The following is a 27,855-nucleotide window of genomic DNA, read 5'->3' as shown; positions in this document are numbered from 1 at the left end:
CACTGCTTATATCTGCCCTCACAAGAAGAAACAACATGCAGTGCTGCTTAAACAACAAGGAACAGCAGTAAGAGTATTAAAGAAAGGTCATTACTTTCATTAGAACAGTCTATACTGCTGGAAAAAGCAGAGGAGCTTTCAGACACATTGCTGCTTTAGCAGATTAGGCAAAGCACAAGACAGAACAAAACTGCTCCTGAGGTAAACATAACCAGGCTAACCTTGAACAAGAACACACTTGGGGACCAAAGGAGTGTGTTAGTGACAGGGCAGATGACTGGTCACTGATCCCTCTGGGAGAGGAACACACTGCAGCCAGTGACACAGGGATGCAGTAACACAGAGCCAGTGTATCTGGTTGAGGCCTCATTTTCAGAACACAGCAGCTGTGCCTCAGTTACTCTCAGACATCAAGATAACAAAGCATCATTTTCAGAGCAAGTACACAGGTTACTACATGCTGTCACCAGCCATACACTTAGACAACCCATAAACACAAAGACACTAGCTGTAGTATAGGAAGTGAAAGAAGCATCTTCACAGGCTTTCCCTGTTATATTCTTCCAATAGCATCTGCCATTGGCCATCCCTGGGAGACAACATAGAGGGCTAAGTGGATCCTCACTGGCAACATCAGCTCTTTCATGGTCTCTTACCAAACACAAGTTCACACAGACACACAGCTGTTGTCTGCAATACAGTAATTTCGCTTCCAAAAAATGCACTTTTTCTATTTGAAGACTGACAAGTTTAGGGTTCTGCCTTCATTATGAAGAAACAAATCTAAAAACTTTCAAAAACTCCATTGTTTCCTATGAACCTCACTGCAGTTTTATACTCAATAATTAGCAATGCCACTAAAAAAGGTGCTCTCATGTAGTCTGCTTGTTTTTTCTCCCATGCTTCATCATGTCTTTTGCCATCTCTAGCTTCCACGTGGACATAAGTTGGGTCAGAGCTAATCTCTTTGAAATAATCCACCCTCTGCATCCTGTCAAACCAGGAATCCTCCTTGCAGGAGACAGAACTAAGAGTAGGAAGAAGCAGGTGGGGTTATCGGATGACTTCACCAGACACGCAGCTCACTGTATTTGTGATATCTGACAATCAGCTGGCACAATGCCCAGCAGATGCAGAGGCAGCAACCTCTCAGGGCTTCTCCTCTGACTACTTGGTGATTCAGCAAAAAAAACCCCAAAACCACAAGAATCAAAAACCAAAACAAAACCAAAACCCAACCAAACAACACAGCAGTCCACTGAACTGACACTAGTAACAGTAGCATATGGAATCACAGGATGGATTCTCTAGTGAGTAAGGTGAGGTCAATGGACAGAAGAATTACATTCAGGATTTCCACGGCTTTACTTTCTCAAGTGCTGCCAGATCCACATGCGAGGCCTGGGAGGGAGGCTGAGATGGGAAGTCAGTGATACAGAGGGAAGGGATTTAGGCATGATGGGAACAGGAAGAACTTATTAGGCATGCACATAAGTCATGCCAGAGTCAGACAGACTGGCATGACTAGTAAGAGTTTTGGAACTAACAAACACTTCTCTGCACTACTGCTGGGAATTTCAGAAGTAACACGTGGGAAGCCAAACGCTTGGCCTCACCTGACACCCTGGAAGTAACAAGCATCTCCAAGACCTGGTAGAAGGAGGACAAATCAATACACTGTAATGCTGAGAGCTTACCAGCTTAGTCAGCAATTCCAATGGGAATGACAAACAACAGGCAGCTGGGGAATGGTACTGTGTGCAAAGGATATACAAATATTTAATGCCATAAAGCATTACAGGAGAAGAGAAGCCCAATGAACTACGGTAGAAGTCGCATAACGAAGTAAAAAAGATGCATCAACTGCACTACCAGTTTAGGGAGCTTATAAAGTTTAAGAAAGGTAGTAACAGTGGGCAACTGAAATCTCCTGATATAACGTGAACCCTGTGACTCATCAGAATGGCATGCAGAGATTTATTTTTTTTTCCCAAGTAATGACTTCTGCCTTGAAAATTCGTGCTAGGACCTACTTGAAAAGATGCCATTTTTGGTTTGGTTTTGAGTGGTACACAGGACCTGGCTAAAGGACATTGATAGGAAAGCTGCTTTGTAAGTGTCTGCAATGCAATTATATTTCAACATCGCAGTTGAATACAGTGGGACATAAAATTATTTAGCACATGGATAATTAATTTTAAGGGTACAGTGTAAAAAAAAAAAAAAAAGCATTCTTCCCAAACCTATTTCCTCTCAAAAACAACCCAAACAACAAACCAACCTAAACATACACAATCCTAAGAAGGGCAGGGGGGTGGAGGGTGGAGGAAGCAACAAAAGCAGACAAAACTGTATTAAAAGATCAGGTAAAACATCATCACAGTTAGAAAAGAAAACAAAAGCAGTCCAAGGGACACATCAGCCCCAGCAACAAAAGCCTGCATCCTGCATGACTGAATAGGGAAGTTAGGGAGCAAATCTGAGAGATCAGCTTTTAAAAACAGAAAGCTTGCCTAATGAGAACAGAAGAGATTACAAAACAGACCGTAGGTCAAAAGTAAACAGTAAATAAAGAACTTAATATGTTTGGGTAGCACCTTGCAAAGTTATTCAACTACATCAAAAGCAGGAAACCAACTAGAAAAACTAGACCAAGATGAAAAAGGGACACAGCACCAATGCAGAGAAGCTCAGTGGAACACTCTGTTCCCAGTCTTTACTGGTGAAGCAACTGGGGAGACACTCACACCTTATCTTTATGGTATATAGGTCAGAGGGACAAGGTCAACTTGAACTAAGTACAGAGGAATCATGAGGTTGAATGGACAAGTCAGACATGGTTCACGTGGGCCAGCACAGACCTGCACAGGACAGCTCCAAACCTGACACTGAAGAACTGCTGGGCAACAGGTTGCCACTGTAACTCCAGGGCACACTAAAGACCCTAAAGGGACTGGCACTACAGAAAAGAAAATGCAATTTCCATCCCTGCAAAGTGGCGGTGGATCTGACTGCTGTACACAGACAACCAGTCTGTTGCAAAGAGCATGCACACCTTCTGTGAGAGAAAATCCTACCAAGACCACAACACTTCCCCTCCCTCATGCTGGTGCCAACTTACAAATTCCTCTGAATTTGGGGACTGAGCTGTTGGACTCATTGGATATCTGGGTTGAATACCATCTAATCTTGTGGAAGTGATCACTCAGGATTATTCAGAAAAAAAATTTGTAAATGTAATTTTCAGCCACTCAAAAGAGGCTCAAGACTTTCTGTGACAACCTGCACATGCTTCTGCTACATACTGCAGGTTCCTTCACCATCTCAAAATCACAATGCAAAGGTTTGTTGTACGTTGCAATGTTTGCAACTACGTGCTTAAAAGCACTGTGATGCACCCAGATGAACTCAACGAGGGGAAAAAAAAAAATCCCATAACCCTGTTTAGCCTCATATAGCAGCCTGTAAGCTTTGTTCTGATGACTGGGGAATTGGATGTAGGGCAAACAATTGGCAATGCTGCTAACAGCAGATTCACGAAAGAAAGTCTGTCATTATGTGATTACTTTTTCTTCCATAGCTTCTGGATGTACTTGTAGGCACTGATCTACCTGCTGATGGTGCTAAAAGCTGAAAAAAGTCACTGAGGTGAGTCTGGGGGGGGGGGGGAATCAGGTTGAAGCTCAAGTACTCTCTCTACTGTCATTAATAATGACTGGTTGCAAGGGTCCCATCTCTCCCCAGACCACATGGGAAGATCCAATCCCTTAAGCCAGCTCTGGCATTTAGCATGCTAAAAGACTCAGCAAAAAAAGTCTTAAAACTCAGCAAAAAAAATAACCTAACAAAAAGCAGCAGAGTATCTGCTGCTGACTTATCAAGCAGAAACAGCACCGCCAGCATACACTGATCAATGCAAGTAGTACAAGTGAGGGTGTGGGGCACGTATACGAGGATGTTTTGTTTGCCATGGACATGCAGTCTCATCCAAAAGTTGCATTTAACTCACATTACTTCCCCAAACAAGCAGAGTACAGTCACAGCATTCATTATGCCTGCAATAGGTTTGGTATGTGAGTGAAGTCAGGTTGTGAAACTGCACTCCAGTTCTCTAATGTCATTCAAGTGGCTTGCAGGACACAAATATGCTGCATAAGATAGTCAGCTATTCAACACTAACAATACTAAAGCATAACAAAATGCTGGAAGACCTAGAATTAATCTCAAGCAAATCGACTACAACGTTTCCAAACAAAGCTTAAACATTTCTTTCTAAAACTAAATATTCTCTCAAACGCCACATGAGACCCAAACAGTTTCATAACTATGTATAGAACACCTTCAGTAAGATCCCTTCAAATGTCAAAACTGAATTTCAAAAACCATCTCAGACTGGAAACTCTGGAAAATAACCAGGGTGAATTTTAATTTTGATGCATTAAAATCTAGGTGTTCATGCTTTGTTTCGTTTTTTCTTCACTAGATATCATTTTATGAAAGCAAAAAGCTAACTACGTCTTCCAATTAACCTTGAAAACTACCCATTTCTGAAGCTAACACAAAATTACAACTGCATTGCACACCAGCAAAATTATATATATAGCCTTTCCAAAACAGTACCAGGAGTTCTCTGAAAATACTGCATCCTACAACTATGTCACAAAAATATACAGTATAAATGTGCTGGTTTTGTTCAAGATACTTATTTGATATACTACCCGAAAAACTCCAACAGCTCACCACCTATGAGCAGATCCCACATAACCATAACTGACATAAATCACTGACCTAAAGAGGAATATTATTTTATTGCTATTAGATCTGTACATTAGTTAATCAATGAACTTTCTAAAGGTCAAACCAATGAAGATGCATCTTTATTCCAAAAGATTCAACCTTCCTACTCCTACATATTTTTAAAATCAACACACATAATGGCACATGGCTTTAAAGGACAACCAAAAAGGCCGTAAATCCCTTGAAAACAACTGAGAGGTCCAAGTTGTTCCTTTTTGGATTTCTCACTGCAACACTTCAAGGTGCCAGGTCTCCTATTTTCACCCCTTCCAAGGCAGAAGAATTCAACTGCTGTCTCACTCCCCGACCAGACTCCAAGCTGCAACTTCTGTTCACCAGATCTGACAGCTGGAGGTTGGCACCCATTTTTCTTTCAGTAAACTGGGACAGGTCGGTCTACACTGTGATCAGCAAACTTTACTGAAAACTAAAGGATGGATTTACACACTTGACCTTGCTCAGGTAGACCCACTGGTACAGCATCTACCCCATCAACAGCACTCAGCTCTGTGCCAGACCACACATGAGGTGCTGGCATGTTCCACCTCATGGTGAGAGGTCAAACTCCTCTTCCCTTTGACCATCATCTCCAGTTTTACCTCCTTTAAGCTGCCACTCCCTCAATTGCATCCAAGCCCAAAACACAGGTAGCAGTGGCCATCCTTCAGCTGATGGGAGAAACCTCAACTGAGATGAGGGGGAACAGAAAGGACCACCATATAAAAACACTGATAAACAATAACCATATTACCAGCCGTAGAAGCAAGGATCACCTACTGTATCACTGCTGATTTGCTGGTTTTGTTTAAAAAAAACGAAACAAAACGACACAAACAACTCACCAAAACTCAGGTTTGCTTTAAAAGTTGTTCATGTACCACAATTTCAAAACCTATCAATTTGAAGTCTTCTGACATTTCAAGGTAAGCACAGAAACCCCAACTCTGAGACACCTCAGGGTGAGCCTGTCTTTTCAGCACCCTGTTACTCCCTTTCATAGGAACTGTGCTCCCAAACTGCTCCATCCCTTTGCTGTCATGAATTGCTGTGCATAAAAAAAATCCATTTTATTAGTTGGTTGAAGTCAAATAGTAAAGCCTCCAGTATCACTACTTCAAAAAAAATTACTGCTTAACAAATACTTTGTTTGCCATTTGAATCGCCATTTCCTTGAGTTTTATTTTGGCAATGTTTCTTATTAACAGCAAAGATAGTGTGTTCAGAAAAGCAATATCCCTGTTCAACGTGAATAGTTACTGAGTTATGGTTCGGTTCCAATCCAGTGAAATGTTATTTATACACACAACATTCTCCAAATTCATTACCTCCACACAGCTCCGTTATTGACCAGTGTTTGCCTTTATTCATTTCCACCTCAAGAAAGTCATAAATCTTACTCAAACCAAAAAGAGTGAAAAGAATGGTAAAAGTTTCTCTGCCAAAGCAAACCAATTAATTAGAGAAACCCCCCCCCCACTTACTAAGTTAGCAATCCTGCAAGACCTAACCAGGTCAGACAGCATCAACATAGGCATCTCCAAACTCACACTGCAACAAGTAATCTGGTAAAAAGTAAATAACTTTCTACCAGAAACTACCTACGGAGGGTTCGTCCTTAGGATAATAAACTTCATCTATCGTGACTATTTCCAATAATAATCTTTCTTATGAAAGAAAAGCATCAGTATCCTTCTCAGCTATTGTTCTGATCCTCTAAAGCAGCCCAGCTCTTCTCATCTTCCTTTGCAAGCTGATCTCACACTTCCAAGCACTCTGGCTGCCCTGCTCTACAAACACAAAATGTCTTTCTCCTGAGAGCAGCAGAACCATAAAATTTTACAAGTAAGCTCTCAGCCACTCTCTTGTAAAATTGTATTTAATACTTTTCTGTTCTTACTGAGAATTACTCTTTAAAATAGCCACTTGCCCTTTACATATCTATAGCATAATGAAGGCTAAGTAATAACTGACAGTCAACTGGCAATACCAGGAAACCATTAAGGAGAGAAACAAAAACTCCTAACTTACAGAATCAGTTTTTATTTACTCCTGAAGTACATGAAATTGCTCTATAAAATATTGATTGCCGTCTCAGTTCTAACAGCATAGCCCCTGAAGTATTTCAATCATTCCTGCATAGTAGGAATGATTGGATAGTTGGATCCTCTTTCCAACTTCGCCTCACTAAAATTTCATTATAATCTACCCACTGCTGTGGAGTGGGTGGGGTGTTGGGGAGCGTTACTGGTAAAAGACACCACTTCTGGCTCCAGACATCCAAACTGCAATTTCCGGAAGACTAGAAAAATACTTAGGGAAGTATCATTATATCATCATTGCTTGTACCTTTCTTGCCACCCTACCTTCTCTTTCTGGTCATCTCCACTTCCAACACTTGGGAAATCAAGAGACCTCGTCTCTCTACAGAGCGACAGCTCTGTAGCAGGGCAGGGAATATGTAACCATAACCCCCCCTCAGTTCTAAAGTGTCCATAAAAAAAATGCTGTTCGTGTGACTCAAACAGAAACACGAGAAACATCTTCTAGAGCAGAAACACTTATGCAATATGATTTTTGTAAGGTCTTGTCTTCAACTTGCACTAGCAAACTCAAAACTGTCTAAACCATTCTGAAAGAAAGGATTCACTGAACAGTAGCCTAAAAATATGAAGGAGGATACCGTGACTATGAGAACCCAAAACTGAAAAAAAAACTATCCTGGAAAAAAAAAAAATCATTGAAAATTCTGTGACTTAATTGAGAAGCAACAATAGCCTTTAAAGGATTCAAGTTAACGTGAATACAACTGTGATTCATTTCAGATATAATGGATTGGTTTAAAAAAAGGAGGAAAAAAAAAAGAAATAAAAAAAGGGAAGTGTATGCCTCCCAGTTGCCAATTTAGGCAAAAATATCCTGAGCTGAGTCTGGAGAGCTTCCTGGCAGGGTAATCCAGTCAAGGGAAAGAACAATCGCAACAAGAGCCAATTTCTCTCACTACTAACTTGACAAGGAGGTTGAGGTGCCTCAGTTTTTTTTCAGTAAGAACATAAGTACAGAGATTGAGGATCTCATCCACGCTTGTCCACAATAATCACATGGTCAGGAACAAAACAAAAGTCTTCCAAACCTCACTGCAGTGATTCATCCTTCAAGTCCCACTTGACTCCTCTAATAACTTGCATACAGAGAAGTTGGACAGAACCTGCAAAACCCCAGAAACACTCAGAAGTCCAACAGTCATTCAAGTTTTTTATGTAAGATTGCCTCTTTCTTTTTTGACTACTCCAATCAAACATAAATAGAGGCCTTATCTGTCGAACCATCTGAACACTGCTGATCTCTCTGCAATGGCCTCTTCCAAGAAATTTCTGGCATCTCCAAAACCCTAAAATTTAGTGCCAAGATGTCAGAGACCACTCTGAACTGCCCTAGTTTTCTCCTCTAAAGTAATTTTCATTAAACATTCTACATAAAACAACAATCAAGAAAGCACATTACACTTATGTTGCCTAATTTTTTGATGAATGTCTGTGATCCACACAATTAGAGGACTACCAGTCAGAGAAAGAGTAAGAATCTCTCATTGTAGCAGCAGAGTGCTCATTACCTTCCTCTATATCTTCATCTACCTTGTCTAGTGTAAATACCTTCAGCTCAGGACAAGTAAGACTCATCTGCTGCTGACATCTTGACACACTTAAAAAAGAAGAAAACATATTTAAATTAGCAGCATGGCATAGGGTAGTAGGTAGTCTTTGAGTAGGTTATTCCAAGCCATCAACATTACATATATAAAGAAATTTAACATTCTCGAAATCGTCCAAAAGGAAAAAAGAAAAATAAAAACCACCAAAAAAAGCTGCCAGCACCAAATAACCCTAAGGACAGATTTCATATTCTCCCAAAAAGAGATACTGCTTGGAGCTACTTTTTGCAGTGGCTTAGATTTCTATGTTAAAAGCCCAAGCTGTCCAAGCACAGCAAACTGCAATAATTCATCCCTGCGGTAAAAAGAGACTGCAATTGTAAGGGTACACAGGAATACTTGTTCCACTTCAATCTTTTTCCTGTGAATTAAGGAAAAGGTAATTTCTCTTCTATTTATGTTTCTTTGTAACACTTCATTTTTAATGCTTGGTTTTATCCAGCATTCCTTCCAAATGAACAGCACCAATCTTTCTTCCTTGCATGTTTAGCCCCAGTATTTTACAGGAATTCTGATATCATGGTGATATTATCTTATCCCACATAAGATTTCTGATTTCTGCCATGTGCCTCTTCTCTACCTCATCAATTTTAGTTGAACTGAACCAGAACCCTGCTCCTATTTCTTAAGGAAGAGTGAGTCTAATTACTACAATTTCACATTCTATCAGAATCTTAATAGGGATTGGTTTTAATATTACATTTCCATTTGGATGTTCATTTGCTTCTTCAGAGTTTGGATAAGTGCTTGTACAACACTGCATGGAAAGAACTTGCCTTCTACTGCTTGGTTTGCAGTTTTTCTTCTGGGCCAGTGCCTTGCTGAAGCTTTGTTCCCCTCATGCTTAAGAGATAGTTCGTTTGCAACTACTCACCTCCCTTCAGGCACTGCAGCACTCTTTGAAGAGGCCTTCTTCCTTCACTATACCTTTTCTGTGGGTTTTTCAACCACTTGCTCTGCCTCCAGCACTCTCTCTGCAGAAACACTACTTAGAGAAGGTTGGTGCAACGCTTTCATTGCCTGCTTAATGGGACGGTCAAAGCACTGAGGACTACAAAAATATTTTTTCCTCCTTATAAAGCTTACAAGGGATGTCTATCTAGCACACCATCTTCCCCAAAAGTCAATCTTTTAGCATGTTTATTTATACAGAAAAGAACTGCCTTGCAAACTTGCCATTCATTGGCAGCTAAACTTATCCTTGTACTCACTGAGTAAGAAAAACTGGGTGTGGCAGTCAATACTTATAGTCTTTTGGTCTCCTGGAAAAAGGAGCTGGAAGCAACCAGATTTACTTGGCCCACACTGCTGTCCATCAGTGGAGGATCACTTTGCTTTTCCTTAATACATCTGAAGCTCATGAACTCTTGAGTTTCACCCACACAATTCCTATCTCTGTACGAAGTGCCACATGGAAAACAAGGGAAGTGTTTTATGCCTACGGCTCATCTACTACAATTACTACAGCCCCTTTTGGCAAGGCCCAACCTTGCCAAAAATGCCACAGAGTTCAAGCTAAAGGAAAGAAAGGTAAAAAATTATGTTTTATATACCATTAAGGATCGTGAGAACTTTCATAAGACAGAAAGACAAGTGCTCTGGGAAGACGTACAGATCTCTGTGTGGCTGCTGTCCCAGTGACCTTGCCACAACTCGGCGGAGCTGTTCTGCATTCCGTAAGATGTCATCCGCCTGAAATTAGCACTTTAACAACCCTGGCTGCAATACTCAGCGTGGCAAAGCAATATCCACGTACTCACAGCAAGCACTGCCTTCCAGGAAGCTATCAAAGCCCAGTCAGATTATAAAAACGTAAGGCATATCCTGTAAGGCCTAGACACAATGTGTTAGGGGACAGCAGTTCTGAAGACGTGACAAATGCAAAAAAAAAAATAAAAAAAACTCACTAAAGACATGTTTCTGGTCAATGAAGCAGGGAGGTATCCCACTTAAGTAATGGAGCCTTTCCATTGATCCCTTTTGCCAACACCCTGGTTATGAAAACGAAGGGTTTTTTAAAAGGTTGTAAGAGTAGCCCAGGAAAGATGCCGACTGTTGTTTATGATGCTGGACTGATAAACACCACAGTTTTTGGTCAGTCAGCATATACCACAGCACTATCAAACAGTAAGGAAATGCAGCACTGGACTAACTTAAAAGCCACATTCCATTTGAGGGCTATTGCACTCCCCAACATGCTTTGTTATCAAGGACATGTTTTTGAGACTGTGTTGATTAACTGCAGTAGAGCTGCCCCATCCTGTTATTTAAATGTAAACTCTGCAATGCTAAACTGCATACCAATATAATACCCCACTCCATAGGAGCATAAACATCAAAAAAAGGTCAAGTATTTTCACAATGCTTTGCTAATGAGGGTCAGGGCCTGACTGGACTTGTTTTGGCCTCCAGCCTAGCAACAGTTTCTGTATTGGCCAAACTCTGATTAGTGTACTATTATTTTTAAATAATTTGCATATTTCCTGCCTTCCGTGGAAACTCTTGCCACATAATCCACCAGTATATGGCTCAAACAACTAACACTTCTTCTGAAGACAATAATTTGATGCTATGGAAAACCTGCAGTTAACCGTAAACAAGTACTTACTGTAAAAACAGACAGATTGACATACTGAGCTTGCTCCACTAATTATTGCAGGAGTCTTGGAGAACCAAAAACTTTGGACTAGATAAATGTATTTCATTCATTGAGTGGTCACAGTCTAGATCTGTAAACTAAGCAAACTGAGTTAGCAGGGTTCCAAACTTGTTTCCTGGTTACCTCTTAACTGTCAACAACAAAACGGGCCAACATTAAATTTCTCAGTTTAGTATTCAATTCTAAATACCATTACAATTATAAAGGTGTCCTAAGAGACAACATCCTTCAACTCACAGCTAAAGAGGAGGCAGAACTGCACACTCTTTGAGCAACTCAAAATATTAGCATTCTTAAATCATTAACCCCTCAACAATTTCTAGCAATGAATATTAAAGTTAGTGCACATGTGAAGTAAGCCAAATCTAGACACAAAACATTTTTCTCACAGGCAGACAGGTTAAAGTCAAAAACAATGCCAAAATTTGCATGGAAATATTTACTGAGAAGATAAAGTACAAGACAGAGTAAAAGAAAATATGACAAACTAGACGAATGTAATTAAACCAAAGGCAGCAATAAAAATGAATGACCAGACTGCTGGCACAGGGAGAGGTGGTTACTGACTCCTCACCCTACAAGGGGTATGACAACAATTCCCTTCCGCAGAACCAGTACTGCAGAGAATCAGAGCATTTATTATAACTTTGTGGGGACTGCTTTTAGCTGAACAAACAAAACCAGCATCCATCCTTAAGACTGTGAGTAATGCGATCCCCTGCACTAACAGAAACTACCTCATTTAGACATAAGAACAGACAACTAAAATAAGCTTATTAAGGAAAAAGCCCTCAAATTACAGTTAACCTAATCTGGAGTTTAACACGGCATTATTTTCTCCATTCACCAATCATATCAGAAGATGAACGTACTGGCAAAGGCAAGTTCTTTCTGAAGCTATGCAACTTTATCCCTTTTCCCTCTCTGCTGCACCAAGATACATTCACCAGTCCTGCTTTCAAATATGCTGGGAATTCCCTGCTGAGCACTGCCAACGCCAGCCAAAATACACATTTTCTACTGCACTGTATTTTAAAAGCGCCTACCACAGAATGCCACTCTGAAAAAAACACCACTTCATATTCCAACATTTAACACTCAACAGTAAAGACCCTGTTAAGCCAGAAGAAAATACTAAAGCTTATACAAATGTACATAATGTACACATGAAATCCAGAATAAAGTCAGACACAGAGACATGAAAGAACACTTCCCTGTCTGTGTGTTTCCTTGCTCTGTTTTTTGTTTTGTGACTGGTGTTGATCTTTAGCCATGACCAAGCAATCATTATAGCTGTTGTGTAATGTTCAAGTGTGACAATAAATACAAATTATTGCACAGAGTCTGCCACACAACAGTGTAAGTCTCCACCGCCACACCACCAACTCCTGCAGAGAAACAACAAAATTTCAAACTTCTGGCATCAAGACTAGTAATGTCAATAGGTACAGCTCAATTTTGAGTAGGAACTGCAGAGGAAGTTGAGAACATTGTTGGGTTTTTAAAGACGATACGAAATTCATACTTTGGTAAGCTTCCAGGTAAAGTTTCACAAAAATGCTTGTAAAGAAACATACAGTAAAGCAAGCAAGGAGTCAAGCAAAAGGTTCCAACTTTAAACATTACAGTAAATTGTAGAGACTAAAACAGGAAGTCGGGCAGCAGCCAAGAAACAAGAAATTGAGAAAAGCATGAAATCCTATCAACTGCAAGCCATAACATTTTTATTTACACGTATGTGTAAGCAGATGTACACATCTACAGAGAAGCCTAATCTTTCTTCAATGCTTAAATGAAAGCAACAGACAGCTAATACTGTGGAAAAAAATCAGCTTTGGGCTGTACAGGAAGATTTTAAACTATTTCTGTCTAAACTACCAGCAATTCGCTACCACTATTGCCAACATATTATCAAGACACAGTAAGTAACGAAAAAAACTGGGTGGCTAGTAACAAACCCTAGAACCATTTCTCTACTACAGGGTCAAGTTACACTCACTTTGAGCAGAATCACAACTTTCTTTGAAAGTTTCAAAACTAACAGGAACAAGACTAGCTAACTGTATTTTTAAATTGCATTGAATTGAAATGTTTCCAAACTCAAATAACAAAATATTAAGCTAGTGTAGAACTGCTACCCCATATCGTTCCAGATTATGTAAATTAACAGATCTCAGACCTGAAAACACGATTAAATACAAAGGTCAGGGACATGATCATGGCAGCATATCTGTATCTCTGTCCTGTAGCCAAACAAACAGTTGCTGCAAAATACTACAAGTCATCAAGAAAGAAAGGAATAGGTAAATTTCCAAGCTAAGTCTTCAAGAAAACTGGTTATCACCTAGAAAATATTTTAATCCAGAGGTTTTCAATCACAGAAGATGGTCAAGCCATGCAGATTATTCCTGTGACAAGGAACATGGTAGCCAGCAACACTTCCACACGTGCACAGGGCTGTCAGTTCCCTGGAGCACCAGATCCACCACAGGAATGCAGGCCAGCTACAGACACCACCTCATGCCTCTGGCACATCCCCCTGCCAGACTAGAGGGACATGAGCAAGCCATCATCCAGGCATTTGATGTAAGGCACTAGTGGTAAACATCTTTCCCAAGAGCTGCTCAGCCAGATGGGGAGCAGGGCACAGGCCACATTAGCTATTCCAGCTGCAAACTCTTGTTCTTGGTTGCCAAGTACCAGATGACAGAAGCAGAACAAACAACTCCCCCTTCAAATTGCATCAAGTACAGGTGGTCACCACTAAATCAATCCTGTTCACTAGCAGGCAACCTTCAGCAAGGGACTATAAAAAGCAAACAACTGGCAAAAGAGCCAGCTGGATTGTCAGACAATGTCTTCCCCACAGAGATGTTGACACTAAAGCAGGCAAGCTGAAGAGCTTGAGGCAGACACTGTGGAGGATCAAAAACTCAGATAGGTGATTTCTGTGTGCCAAGGGAAATCTTTACAGTGAGCAGAGATGTGAGATTCTTTAAGAAAAAAGTCCTCCTCATTCCCCACAGCACAGCTTCAACTGAACTCCTCTTCACACACTTACCCTTCCCATCTTGTCACAACTTTCTTGCACTTCCACTCAAATACTTTCCTACTAAAAGAAAAACAATAGTGAGCCCCTTCACACTGGGGGTAGTCCTTTTCCACCTCCACAGTGGAAGACAGGACATGATATTGTTTCCACTGATCATGGTGGCACAGGGTATATTGCACAAGACCAAATAAGAAAGCAAATAAAGATATGCAAGTTACTTGTCAGAAAGGTAAGAAACATAGGAAAATTAGGCTCCTCAGGTTTCCTTCTCCCTAAGTGAGTGGGTTAAAATGTTTTTACAACTCTTCCTCTTACAATTAATTTCTATGGATACTTCTAGAAAATCTGCTCCTGAACAACTGCAGTGTTCAGTAACTTTACTCATTAAACAGTTTCAAAAACAGTGTCTAAATGACACTTTGTCTGGATCAGCAATTTTCAAATTTTCTGTCAGTGTCCACACCTCCAGGATAATTTCTTCATCCCTTTGGCACATGTAGTTTGAGAGCCATCACACTGGTAGAAGCAAAGCATATGCCCTTCAGGACATACCCCACGAAGAAGGGAAAGGGCGCCTCAGAGAGCAACTCAAAGTGAAGTTAAATTACAGGCAGGAGAAAGTTCTTCAATTAAAGAGTGACAGAACAAAATGTCAGCAGATCAATGGAGCCTATAAGAGGAGAGAAAGCCCATGGTTGGAAGGACTTGCTGAGTCTACTCTCGTCAGAAAACTGCTGGAGAGATTCAGTATCTTCCAGCTATCTTCTTTTGACTCCATGAGTCACCCTCTCCAACCCAACAGCTCCCTCGCAATACCCGCGACCAACACCCCATTCTCTGTGCTTCAGGAACTGCAGGGATAGGAAAATGCCAACTACTTCATCCATGCATGGGCTGTCTTAAGTCCAAAACCTGCACTCTCTCAAAACAGGCATCTCCACTTGTTCCTAATAACTGCCTTGGATTTCCTGCCCTGACGCTGTCCTCATCTTGGCATCAAAAAGTTAGAAAAATCTGGAGGTGTCACAAGCAGGTTTTGTTCTAAAGACAACACGCCAGAACCCCTTGTCCAAGTGATTCAGCCACCTGCTTTTCTTTGATCGTGCCCAGTTTCATTGTTCAAAGACCTGCAAGGAACATGAGTCATGTTTGTGTCAAGATACCTGCTCACAGGTCTTTCATCCTCCCTGTAATTAACGTAATTAAAAAAGAAATTCTAAATTTCACATACAAACCCTTATTTTAGACTACTACTCTTAGAACAGATGTTTCAGTCTATGGGCAAAACCTCCTTTTAAAAGCATTCCAGGCAGAAAGCTACAATACACATTCACTAAAAAATGCCAGTTTTCATTCAGGTTTTTTTTTTGCTGTACAGGATGAAGCTCAGCTTCAAAGTCAACATCCTATCTTTGTGAGCTACCCAGTTATCGATAAGACTGCCTGCAAATCTTATGAAGGCTAGAAATCATGCTGCCTCTGAACACCTAGCCAGAGCAATTTATTCACCGACCTAGAATTTTACATGCAATACTGAACAACTTTTTCAAAGTTGCTTCCCCAACTGCACAAACATAATCAGCTCACAAGGCTGCTGAAAGCAGCAGTTCTGCCATCTGTCTGCTTATTCCCACCTCACACTTGTGCGGGCACAAGTGTTTGTGAAGCCATGCAACGATCTAGAGAGAACCAAACTCTGAAAAGTAACCAGGGAAAAATATAAAATTATCATCAGATCAACCGTGCAGGCTGGCACAGGCATGGGAATAAGCAAAAATGACATTACTAATTTTAAAGGGCAGTGCCATTTTCAGAAGTCCATTGATGCAGCAACTTTTCACCAAGTCTAGAAACTAAATCTTAAGAACACTGAAGCAAACATATGAATTTCAGAAAAATTCAAACAATTTTACTTGATTTGCTATTGTGTTCTTGTTAAAGTAAGAAGTCAGATGAAAAAAGTGATCTGTTGCTTACTAAGAAGAAAAAAAAGTGCTTAATGGAAAACATTTCTGTGTTGAGATCTTTACCCCTGCCTCAGTTTCCTCCACTAATAAAACAGAGAGGGTAGCACTAATCTGTTCAACTAAACATTCTGCAATACAAATAAACAACATAACAATATTATTACAGAGAGACACAGACAGAATTCAACTCTCTTACAGCAACAAAAGAGTGAAACGGCACAAAGCTGATGTTGCAACCTATAGTGGTCTGGGATGGAGAAAAGACACAGGACAATGCACAGCAAAATGGCTACTCAGAGCAGCAGTTCCTAAACAGTTGGTATCTACAAAAGGACAGACATGGATTTGCAAAAGACCTGGGTAAAGAAACTCACAGTGGAGTCTCCCTGCCCTCCTTTCATTATTGGTACTCTGATGAAATCACATGGGAGTTATGAAGAGCATATAGGGAAGACTTGCTGGGGTGGCAGGTTAAGTAGGAATCCACAGAGCTGGGTTGTCATGACAGCAGCTGAAAGTATGCAAGAGATGTATAGATCCTGGGTGTTAGAACAGCAAGGACTACAAATAAGATCATTAATACATCACATTTTTAAACACCAAGAAGCATACACTGCATCTCATTAATGAAACACAGACTACATGATAACCATTTGCATCGGTGTGGGTGCACGAGGGTCTAGGACATACACAAAACATTGTATTCATAAAGTACTGATAAAGCACAGGTTCTCACAGACTCAGTAGTCATGCCATATATAAGAGGAAAGAAGTGACATGCACTTTGGTGGACCAACGCACTCGAGTCTCAGCTGGAGCATGGAAACTCACCACATGAGCTCCATCCCATTTAAAAGCAAAGTAAAACAGCGGAAACTCAATTTCCACAACCCTTTAGGTTAACTTTGCACTCAAACGGACTTGGAACATGCAGCGACTCAGTAACTCATCCCAGCTGAGAGGAAGTAACTTCCTGTCAGAGAGAAGTTACTCCCTGAAGTGTCTGAACTCTGTCTGCAGCAGCACGCCCGCTCCCCGGCGCAGGCAGGCTGCAGGTGCTGACATGCCAGGCACCGCCATCCTGGCGGGTCACCTCCGAAGGCAGTGGGGCACAGACACTGAACAAGAGTGGCCGGGGATGGGAATGAAACAGGCCCTTGGTGGACACTCTTGCAAGGAAGCTTGGGAGGCAGAGGGAGAATGGGAGTAACAGGTGTTTATGTGATCTATTCAAAACTCCGGGAATTTGATGTGGTGGATTACTCAGGGACTCAGGGATGTCTAACATTGGGTGATCTTCAGGAGTCGCTACAAAGCAAGGACTCTGCACGGTTTGAGACCAAAGTAGCCTTTACGAGTGCCTGGCACAGGGAATGTACAAGTACACCAGTGCTCACAAATCCGGGATTCGCACGACAGGGCTCTTACACTGTACTCACCATCCAGCACTGGTGAAGGAGAGGCCCGCACTCATGCAGAACACATGGACAGTGAGAGGCTGACTAGTGAAGGGGTCCCAGTAAGGACTACGGGTGAAATAGGCGGGGAGCGAGCGACTCGGGCGCTACCGAACAGAGCCCGGGAGCGGGGAGCGGCGGCCGGAGGTGGCCGCGGAGCCCGGAGCGCGGCACAAAGGCGGCTGCTCGGAGCAGGGCGCTGCCGGGTCAGGGATCACGGGGGAGAGATGCCACCAGCGCGCCGGGCCGAGAGGGGCCGGGCAGGGGTCACGGAGCGGGCGGGCAGCGCGGAGCTCCCCGGGGCGAGCCGGGCGCGGGAGGGCAGCGCGGCTCCGGGGAGCGGGGGCGCCCGCGGGCCGGGCCGCGGGACAGGCGCGGGGCCAGGCGAGGACAGCGGCCGGGCGGCAGCAGCGGGGAAGGTGCCGGGCGGGAGGCGGGAGCCAGCGGGGAGGGAGGGAGGGAGGGGAGGGCGCCCGGCCGGGGGGAGCCGGGCGGGACGGGCGCGCACGAGGCGCCCACGCGGGCGGTCGCGGCGATACTCACTATGGGTCGTTGGTGAAGCGGGGGCTCCGCGGGGGCTGGTATCCGTACAGGTGACAGTAGAGCACATCGAAGCAGAAGCAGCACATCTCGGCCGACACCACCATCTTCCTGCAGCCGGGCCCGCCGGAGCCGGGGGAGGCGAGCAGCGAGGCGGACGGCGGGGAGAGGCCGGCGGGGCCCCCGCCGCAGCTGGGCGGCAGCGGCGGGGACAGGGCGCAGCCGGCGGCGCCCCCCGCCAGCCCCCCGAGGCCGTTCAGGCGGGGGCCCCCCGGCGGGGGCAGCGCCCCCGGCTCGCCCCCCGCCGCCGCCGCCCCGCCGCAGTGGGAGCCGCCGCCGCCGCCGCCCGGGCCGGCCGAGCCCGAGGGAGGGGAGCTGGAGAGTTTCTGCTTCTTCACCCCGCAGCAACCCGCCGCCATCTTGGAGCCGTCTCCCCCCACGCAGCGCTTCCGACCCATGGCGGGGGGGCCGGCCGGCCGGCCGGGGGACGTGCGGCGGCCCGCTCCGCCTCCTGCCGCGCCCGCTCCGCCTGCACGGGGAGGGGGCGGGAGAGGGAGCGATGAATGAGGAGCGGGAGGGAGAGGAGGGTGGGGGAGAGACAGAGAGAGCTGCGTTAGAGTGACCCGGTGAGCGGCCCCGGCGGGCAGGGCCGGGGTGGAGGGGGCAGCGCGGCCCGCAGGTGTGGCGGCCTTTCCCCTCCCCTCCACACGCCGAGCCGCCCCTGTCGCCTTCCCCCCCCACCGCGCTTTATCTCCTCCTTCTGCCAGGGAAGTGGAGCAACTCCACCTCGCGTGCTAAAAAAAAAAAAAATAAACCCACAAACCCGAGCTCTGCAGGCGCCGCACGGCAGGAGCAAAGCCCTTGAGATGGTTAAAAACACCCCGCTAAATAATTCAAGTGACCTGAGATGCCTTTCTCTGGGGAAGAGGAGGGGGGGGCTGTGTTGGAGCCGGCAGGCTGGGAGCCTGCAGAGAGTGCTTGGATGCACCTATTAAACATGCAATCGTGATGGCTAAAAGCCACGGGCTTTATGTATATATTATATTTTATATAGATATATATGTTTTTTTTTAATTACAGCTTTGGCAATTGCTTCACAACCAATAAATAGCAGCTCAGAGTGCAGGCCCGCAGCTACAGAGCCAGCAGCCCTGACCCGGTGAGACCATGGCCCTGGGTGCCTGCAGCCCGGGAGAGACCTCTAGGGAAAGGAAATCCAGGGAAAAAAAGATGTGAGTTCCTGCTGTCCTCCAGACATCTAAAATTAAGCTTAACAAGCTACAAGGGTGGCAGGGGAAATGTGTTTTATATTACTGTTTTACATTAGCCTCATATATAGATATATCTCAATTTATGGAGAGGCTTGCAAAGAGCCGTAAAGTACTTCAAAATCTGTCTGTCTGTATATTTAGAAAATAACACCTCACCCGTCAGTGTTATGCAGCCATCTCTGGCATGGGATGTAACAGCTGTTTAACATAGAATAGCAACACTACAGTATCGAGGAAGACAAGGGGCAAGGACTGCCACATCGAGTTAAAATAATATCACAAGTTTAGAGAGACGCAGCCGTTACCCAAGCTAGAATGCAGTATAGAAAAAGTTTTCAGTCACAGACTACTTAGAGGCTCAGTTTTACATTTCTTGTTGGAAATGGTTTATCCAATATCCTCATGATCTTAATTTTGGCTGGATCTTAAATTATGGATTTGAAGAGAAAATCCCCAATCACTAGAGGGCTAATACTAATGGGTTAAAAAGCCCTTTGAGCCTTTCTGTCCAAATACTGGCCTAAACTCCTCTTGCTTTGACTGTGAATCATAGCCTGAGGTGAAACAGCTGCAGGGAATACAGCAAACAGAAAGGAGAAGAATTAGATGGTGTGAAGCAGTCTTTTCCATTTTTAAATGTAATGTTTATGTTTGGAGCTGGAGAATACTTGAGAAGAGAACCCAGTTCCCCTCTCTCAAACAACTTGCAAGTTTCTTTCAAAACAAAGGCAGTGTTTTCTCCTTAGGGATTCATTTGTTTAAAATCAGTTAGCAGTGACACCTTCTGTTGCTTTTGGGAAAACAGTTTCTCCAGGTATTGAATTCTTTTTCTAATTTTTTTAACATTCTATATTATTTAACACTAATATTTATAAAAAATATTAAGTAATTGCAAAAGCCTGTGATACACACACAAATATAAATCGTTCACTCCACAGGGACAGATATTTGGAAGGTTCAGTGTAAGTCTCAGAGGTAGGACTGATATCCTTATGCAATATCAAGACTATTGATAATGCATAGGGATAACTTTTTGATTAAATATTGTATTGTAATGGTCCTTGAATGAAAGGCTAAACTACATGTGTTACTTATCTATTAAAAACACCTTGCTTTTTCCACTCCTGCAGATGTTCTTTGTTGTATTTGCCTGTAGTTGTGCTCCTGTTTTACCTCAGTACAGTTCAAGCATACCAAATCTCCATGTAAAGACAACAATAAATATACAAACACAACTGTGGAAATTAGTGGAGTCAGAAAGACACAATTGTATTATCAAATATCTTGAAGTGGAGAGAACTGCAGACTCACAAAACGTTTTTCATAGCTAAGTGAAAAATTTCTATTTATGTTTGAAGGAGCGTTTATTCTTTGGATAAGATCGTTTCAGTTCACTGCAACATGTGTTTCATTGGCCCTTTGGGTCAGTTAAGTCTTGAGTACCTTTACATTTCTGATTACAAGGAACCCTGAATATGTTCAGTTCTTCTGAACTTCTACAGTACTTCTGTAGTTTGCTAACTTCAGCACATTCTCTCCTGTTAGTTGATGACTTTTTGGTTGTGTCTCATATGCAGTCAAATATACTGAGTGAATTCTGTACAAAACCCAAACTCTTTAGCAGTACAAGCAGAGTCAGAATGGAAGTGCAATTAGGTCAGTTTAATTTAGGTGGGATGTAGCTCTCCTTTATGACTCCAGCTGTTTAGCAGTATTGCTCACCTCGTGTTCTAAAGCCCCAGTGATTTCAGTATTGTCACTTATTACAAGTAAGAGATTAAAATTAATGTTTTAATTAAAAATCACAACCATTATTCTTGAAAAGAGCTGTCAAAGAAATTATTCTAAGGAAAACAGAGTTATTTGTAGAAAGATATTTCTCAGTGACCCAAACCTGCTCTGAAGGATTGCCCTTCTTAAACAAGAAAATCAGAATGACTAGTATCTAGGGGAAATGATATCCTAACACACATGATCCAATTCTTTTTGAATCCAAGGTAAAATTTGCACTGACTGTAGTAGAAGTCATATTGTTCTCAAGTGGCCCAAAAGATGATTTATGTTCTCAGTATCCTTCAATCTAGTTAAAAGACAAATCAACCAGAACAAGGAAACTGTGATCCAAAATTGGGCTCCATCGGTAAGCGGGAGTGATATAATCCTTGCCTTATTAGTACCAATTCTTTTAATAGGCACTGTGACAGGTGAGGGATTTAAAAGGGTACTTAAAATAGCACATTTAGGCTCTGGTTCCATGTGCATTTCTGCAGGACTAGTAATGTTGGTTTAAGCAGCTCTACCTCAGCTAATTGTTCTCCTTCCTGCCCCACCCATTCTGTTGTGTTCATGCAGCTGTTTGTGCAGATGTGAGGCAGAAGATCAAGTTGGAAAACACTCTTTTCCCTCAATTATTTTTCAGCCAAATCAGTTCTCCAGTCTGGTTTATCAGAGGGCTGCACAAAAGTCTGTGTTGGCCTGTTGGAGTGGCTACACAAAATTGTGAATTAATGGCCTTGGGCAGTTTAAACAGTGCTACTGAAAAATTAGGAGATGCAGCCTAAAGCTACATTGCACATATTTATGGGGAAACTGTCAGAAATAACAGAAGTGTTTGAATTTTAAATAATAGGTGAAGAAAACCAGTTGAGGAAAGATAAAGGGCCTTGAACAAGAAGGGTATTGGTTTATGCTTGAGACTGTAGAAAAATCAGAGCCAGGCAATGAAAGAAAAGGAAACAGAAGGCCCTCTTTTCAAAATATATAATATTCCACTTTCTTAGAACTAAAGAAAACGTTATACCACCAAAAATTCTATAAAACAACCCTCAACAACTTCAAAACTTGAGCTGTGTAAGCAACATGTCTATGGAGTTAGTTATTATTCTAGAAAAGAGTCTGTACTTACATATTCCAAAATGCAAAGGTTAAATTCTGTCTTTGTATCTTTCCATCATAATGAGCTTTTTTGGATGGGCCTGCCATAAAACTGGAAGATTTACATGCTGAAAATTCCTTTGGTCTGAGGAGTTTTCACCCATTGTGGAGCCAGTCTAGGCAACTCTTCCCTTGCCCTGCAGCCTACAAGGCTTTGTGAGTGTAGCTGGGACGAAAGTGGGTTTGCTTGTATTACTGTCTCACATTATTCCCCAACTGTTCTATCATGCTCTTTAGACTCATGTGAGTTTTCCTTAGTATATTCTGCTTAGACAGAGTAGTTACTGTTCTTCAGTACACTCCCTGTCTCAGCTGTCCCCAGGAGAAATTAGATGCAGCACTGAATCTAGGCCAGAAAATGTGCACAAAATCCAATAAGTTAATGAAAGTTAACTTGCACATGTCTGAGAACAGCAATTGTTCCTACCAGTTAGAGGCCATATCCTGCTATTGTTCCATATATCAAACCCCTATTGAAGTCTCTGCTAAAAAACCTTGTACAAAAATCATCTCAGGATGTGATACCAGCCAGCAGACAAAAAGTCCTCACATGTTGTGTTACTGGAATCCTGGCCCTGTTTCATATTATGAGCTGTGTTATAATTTTACCATACTGTGAATCCAATCTGTGTTATTTTAAAATTAATATTGTTTTACAGACATTTTTCACTCTTACACAAACTTAGGGTTTGGTCCCGTTGCACTGCAAAACTGGGCATTAGTTTGTTAAAAAAAACACACCAAAACACCCCAAACAAACAATCAAACAGAAGTCCCACTAAATGAACCTCCCAAAGCAAGCAAACAAGAAAAGCAAAAAATCACCACACGTTCTAAAATGTTATTTATGAAAGTAAATAACCTAGGACTGGGCAGTTTTTGAACTAGAGATAAAAACATTAAATGTGTCAGTGGAATCAGAAAAGTTATTAAATTAAAAACTTAAGGTTCAAAGAGCTTGTAATAAATGAAAGGTGAGAGTTGTAGCAGCATTTTAATGGAATTCTTTTCAGTTAATTCTGTGATCTGGAATGCTCCTCAGATATTATGTTAATGCAATATCCTATCCTTTTTGAATGTATTTTTCCATTGTACAGTGGTAAAAGAAGATGTAGCTTACATAGCTGTATTGTCAGTATAAATTCACCATGGCTTCATTGAGGTCAGTGGAGGTACAGAGATTTGTGCTAGCTGATACATTAATAATAAGCCTTAGGACATATTTTTTGACTTGGCTGTTTGTAGTTGGTCTCCTTCACAAAATATTTTCCACCACTGTAGAGCAACCATATGTATTAATAGCATTTCTCACTTCTAAAGATTCAGAGCTTTAAGTGTTTTCAGGTAATTAGAAAAATACACTGGTGAATCCAGTGCAGTCATACAGACCCCCCCAATGAACCCTGGCAACAGTCAAATACAACACAAAAATTGAGGTGTATTAGGAAGAAAATGTAATCATTAATTTTCAAATGAGTGAGTGAATTAGGAAGATAGAATGCGTGGTGATTTTTTGCTAAGAATTAAAATCTGGTCAGGACACCACAATTACGTGCCTGTTTATTCCTAAGAATTGCACTAGACCTTTAACCATCCCAAGCAGCCCACACTTGATTTAATATCTCATATAAAAACATCAAAATGAAACTTTCCTATCGATTTAGTTAATGCAAGGAACAGGAATTTCAGAAGAGGGGAATTTTAACAACACTAATTGATTGTTAACTATGTTAATTGATAAGAATGACAGAAGTGCTTCCGTATAAGGAAGACAACAGGCATACATTTTGTTCTTTTTGATGTGAGACTGTGTTGAGCTTCCTTTTTCAGATGTTATTTAATTTTCTTGTGAAATGATTTGGTTCCTTCTTTTGCAATCTTTTTGCACATGTTATCTCTAGGTTTTGGTCTGAAGGAATTCTGCCTCCATTCTTCTAATGGCCAGTTCTTAGCTCAGGTTCATGCTCCCTTGCTCTACTATTTTGCACTGCTCAGATAGCATTGAAGCTGTCATCTCTCTGTTCCTTTCAGAGAAATGAGATATACTGTTCTTTTCTCCAGAGACTGAAGAACTTTTTTCTTTAATCTTTGTGAGCAGTAAAACCTCTGTGAATCCTTCTGCTTGCCCTTTACCATTCTAACTTCTATAATAGAATCTGTGAATCTTAAGATGGCCAAGAACTGCTTCCACTGTTCCAGGTGGGAACATCTAATCACTTGATATTGAAAGGTTTTAGTCTCATCTAATGAAATACTTTGGCTATTGTTTTGAAAGAATGTTTGTTAGCTACAGTAGACTATTTCAGCTTCTAAATAGATGCATGGCACTCATAAGTATTTCTCCTTCTTCGGTATTGTAACATATTGCTATTTATTGATTGTATTTTTTTCCTTTTCCCCTAGAAGTATCAGCATTCTTTATACTCCATGCCCAAATTGCTTAACCTTGTGTCTTCCAGTGCTTCTGATCTGTACATGTCACCCTGAATGAAATGTTGATCCTCCTTTCTGTGACTGGTTTAATAAAATCACTATTTATGTCACTTTGGTGCACTTATCTTCCTCTTTTCTGCTCAAAGAAAAAGCAGACAAATGCCATTTTTTTTGCCATAAAGGTGCTGGCCCTCCAGCCTATCAACTTGTAACTGCTAAAAGCACTAAATACATTGTCTTAAAAGAGACTTGAGATATAAATAGAATGTTAGTTAACAGCAGGTGTTACCCTCCGTGGCAAAAAGCCAGCAGGGCTCCAGTAAAACCCTTCTCACTGCAGTTGTTACTTTCATCATTGGCAGTTTGTGAGTGCAGCCCCAGCAGGGCCTGATGCTCACAGTACTTTGGAGTCACCTCTCAGCCTCACCCCTCTCTGCTTTCACATATTCAGTCCTGCAAATTCTTCTTCTTTTTCTCTTTTGAGTGCGGTAGGAAAAGTCAAACAACTCATGAGCACCGAATCCATAACCCTTTCTTGTATCTTTATGGCTTTAGAAGAGACTAGCAAGCCTGAACCCCAGCTCCTGCAAGTTTCTGAATGAAGTTGAACCTGTAGGAACTGGTAGCATTCGGTACCTCACTTATTCAGTTACACATTCATTAGTTTTACTGCTTCCTTTCAGAAGAATTCCTGTTCTCCAACGTAATATTTTCTGATGTACTTTCTGTTGCAAAAGTCAGTTCTCCTTTCAGACCTGTATAAATCAAATCACTCCAATGAGGTCAATAGAATTTCACCATTACAGAATGATGAGTTCAAACCCAGGCCTTTTAAACCTGTGGGTTCCCTTGTAAACTGATGAATGATTTGTCAGTTCCCAGGTCTCCTGAGCTAGCCTCTGCTTTCAAGGAAAGTGATATTTATATAGATCCACATCCATCCCACACAAATTTCATTAAACAAAACTTTATGTCTTCTCATTCTTCTTATCTCCCACGTTTGTATTCTCACTCTAGGGAAGGGCCTTCAGGCTGCCTGCTGGGGGGTGATAATTTCTGTCACAGTTGTTTAATGTATAAAATAAGCACATTATATTCATTTTGAATACAAAGCAGCTGATAAACATGAAGCTTCAACAAGGTTTCACCAGTTCTTGGCATAGTAGGCATTACTCCTCTGTGCACTCTTCCTTTCATTCACTATTTCTGATATTCCTTTTTTCACGTTATCCATATAATTCAGTCTGCCATTATGGCAAGTAAAAGCAGATGTTTTGTTTTTAATATGATCATTATTTAAATGTATTTTAAAGAGTAAAATAAATAATATTTCTTCAATTGTGAACTAAGTCATAGCATTCAGGAAGCACTGTTCCTTATGACATTTTCCTGCTAACCATATATAAGGTGAAATTACAGTCTTTAACATCTAGAAATATCTGTGATCATCCAGACTCATATCTAAGCTTTGGTTTGCATGTTTGTTTTTCTCAATGGTTTCTTCATGGTTAATATTCTAATAACTTACTGACTGCCAGAGACTGCACAGGGGTAATATGTTTTGATTTAAATACTGTGCATTTGATTTGAGAAAATTACTGTTTCCATCCTTAATACTAAAAACATATCCTTGATGCTTCAAATGAAAAAAAGAACTTCCCTGCTTGTGTATTTTAAAGTAAATCTATAAATATATTAATCTAGTGGCTCCAATTATAAATAGAATTCTGGGTTTGTAACCATCTTTTAAAATGCTTCTCTCTAATAACTCATTCATTTTGGTTAGCATTTCTAAAGAGCATTTCAAGACTGGGACTACCTCATGGCATACTTGCAGAGAACCCTAGCACAGCACATCAGACCTAAGGAAATGCTGCTGAATTATTTCATGGGTATCCATTCATGGGCTAGGTTCTTACAGCTAACATTCAATTTAGATCAGGGATTTAGAAGAAATTTTAAAATAATTTAATAAAAAATCCCATGTATTTAACTCTCTAAAAAAATCATACCAGTGTCTGAATTTTCTGTTTTTCCATTGCCTACTTTGTGTTTGTTTTCACAGGTCAAAGTCCCACTGCCCAGTGTCATCATATTCAAGTTCTGCAGTGACCTGTAAGTCTCTCACCTCTAAATTTTCTGTTGCAATAGAACAGCTGCCTGAAAACTGTTGTGGTCACCTCATGAATACTGAAACATGTCTTTCATTGAACTGTCTTTAAATGTTGTATATCAAGGTAAGGTTTGTCTTGTTATGTTGAATGCATGTAGTTCAAGCATGTATGCTTATAGTATAATACAGATACATTTTTAAATCTAGCCTATGATAATCTAATTCATTGCATTTTAAATGGAAGAGTCACAGCTTATCAAATCTACTTCTGCTTCTGAAAGTACCCTTACTCTAAACCTTTTTCTTTAAACTGGTTAAATCAGAACTGAAAGTTATCAAAGAAAAATGTTACATTTGCCCTTTGATGAACAATTACCAAGCATTACATGTTCAGAGTAAAAAATGGATAACATTTTATTTTATGAGTCCACTAACTAATAGTGAATTAGAATAAAACTCCCGTGGGAACACATTTGACATTCACATGAATAACAGATGAGTTCATTATGATCCCCAGCTTATAAAAAGAATGGCAAATGAATTCATAATTATTAAGCATTTAAAAATAACACATTTCCCCAAAAGATACAATTCTGCATTAAATACCCGGCTATAGTTCAGCTGCAGGGCTCTGAAGAACCTGAACTGAAATGGTAGCACAAATGATTTGGTCATTCACCACATTCTTTAACTGCTTGGTAGCCAAAGAAATGAAGATTTATATGCTATTTAATGCCTTTGAATTAATTCTGAAATTTTGAGATTAATCTTGCTTCCAAAGCAGAGAATACAGATTAGATACATGGTGCATGAAAGGATTATGCTGGGTCTATGTATAAAGAGGAGGATTACAGCACATATGGCTACTGACATGTACTCATGTTATAAGTGCCTGTGGGCATCTCATTTGAAATATATATTAG

The 27,855-nt window shown here is 41.4% G+C and overlaps 1 protein-coding gene across 3 annotated transcripts in view; it reads right to left on the bottom strand.

The window, feature by feature from the left end:
• AMMECR1 (AMMECR nuclear protein 1) overlaps positions 1–27,855 on the bottom strand; it is a 92,718-nt gene that overhangs the window by 48,768 nt on the left and 16,095 nt on the right. For 2 of the 3 annotated variants that reach the window (XR_007904531.1, XM_051787480.1), the window contains exon 2: positions 18,185–18,710. Coding sequence is in view for 2 of the 3 variants with exons in the window: in XM_051787480.1 (XP_051643440.1) it covers positions 18,185–18,710 (526 nt within the window). In the remaining variant the exon portion in view is untranslated. Of the gene's footprint in view, positions 1–18,184; positions 18,896–27,855 lie in introns of those variants that run through there. The other variant, XM_051787491.1, reaches the window with a different exon arrangement.

Source organism: Manacus candei, unplaced genomic scaffold (assembly GCF_025592945.1).
Source record: "Manacus candei isolate 608988 ecotype Guabito, Panama unplaced genomic scaffold, ASM2559294v1 h1tg000003l, whole genome shotgun sequence".
NCBI lineage: Eukaryota > Metazoa > Chordata > Aves > Passeriformes > Pipridae > Manacus > Manacus candei.
This window is presented reverse-complemented; position numbering and strand designations above follow the sequence as displayed.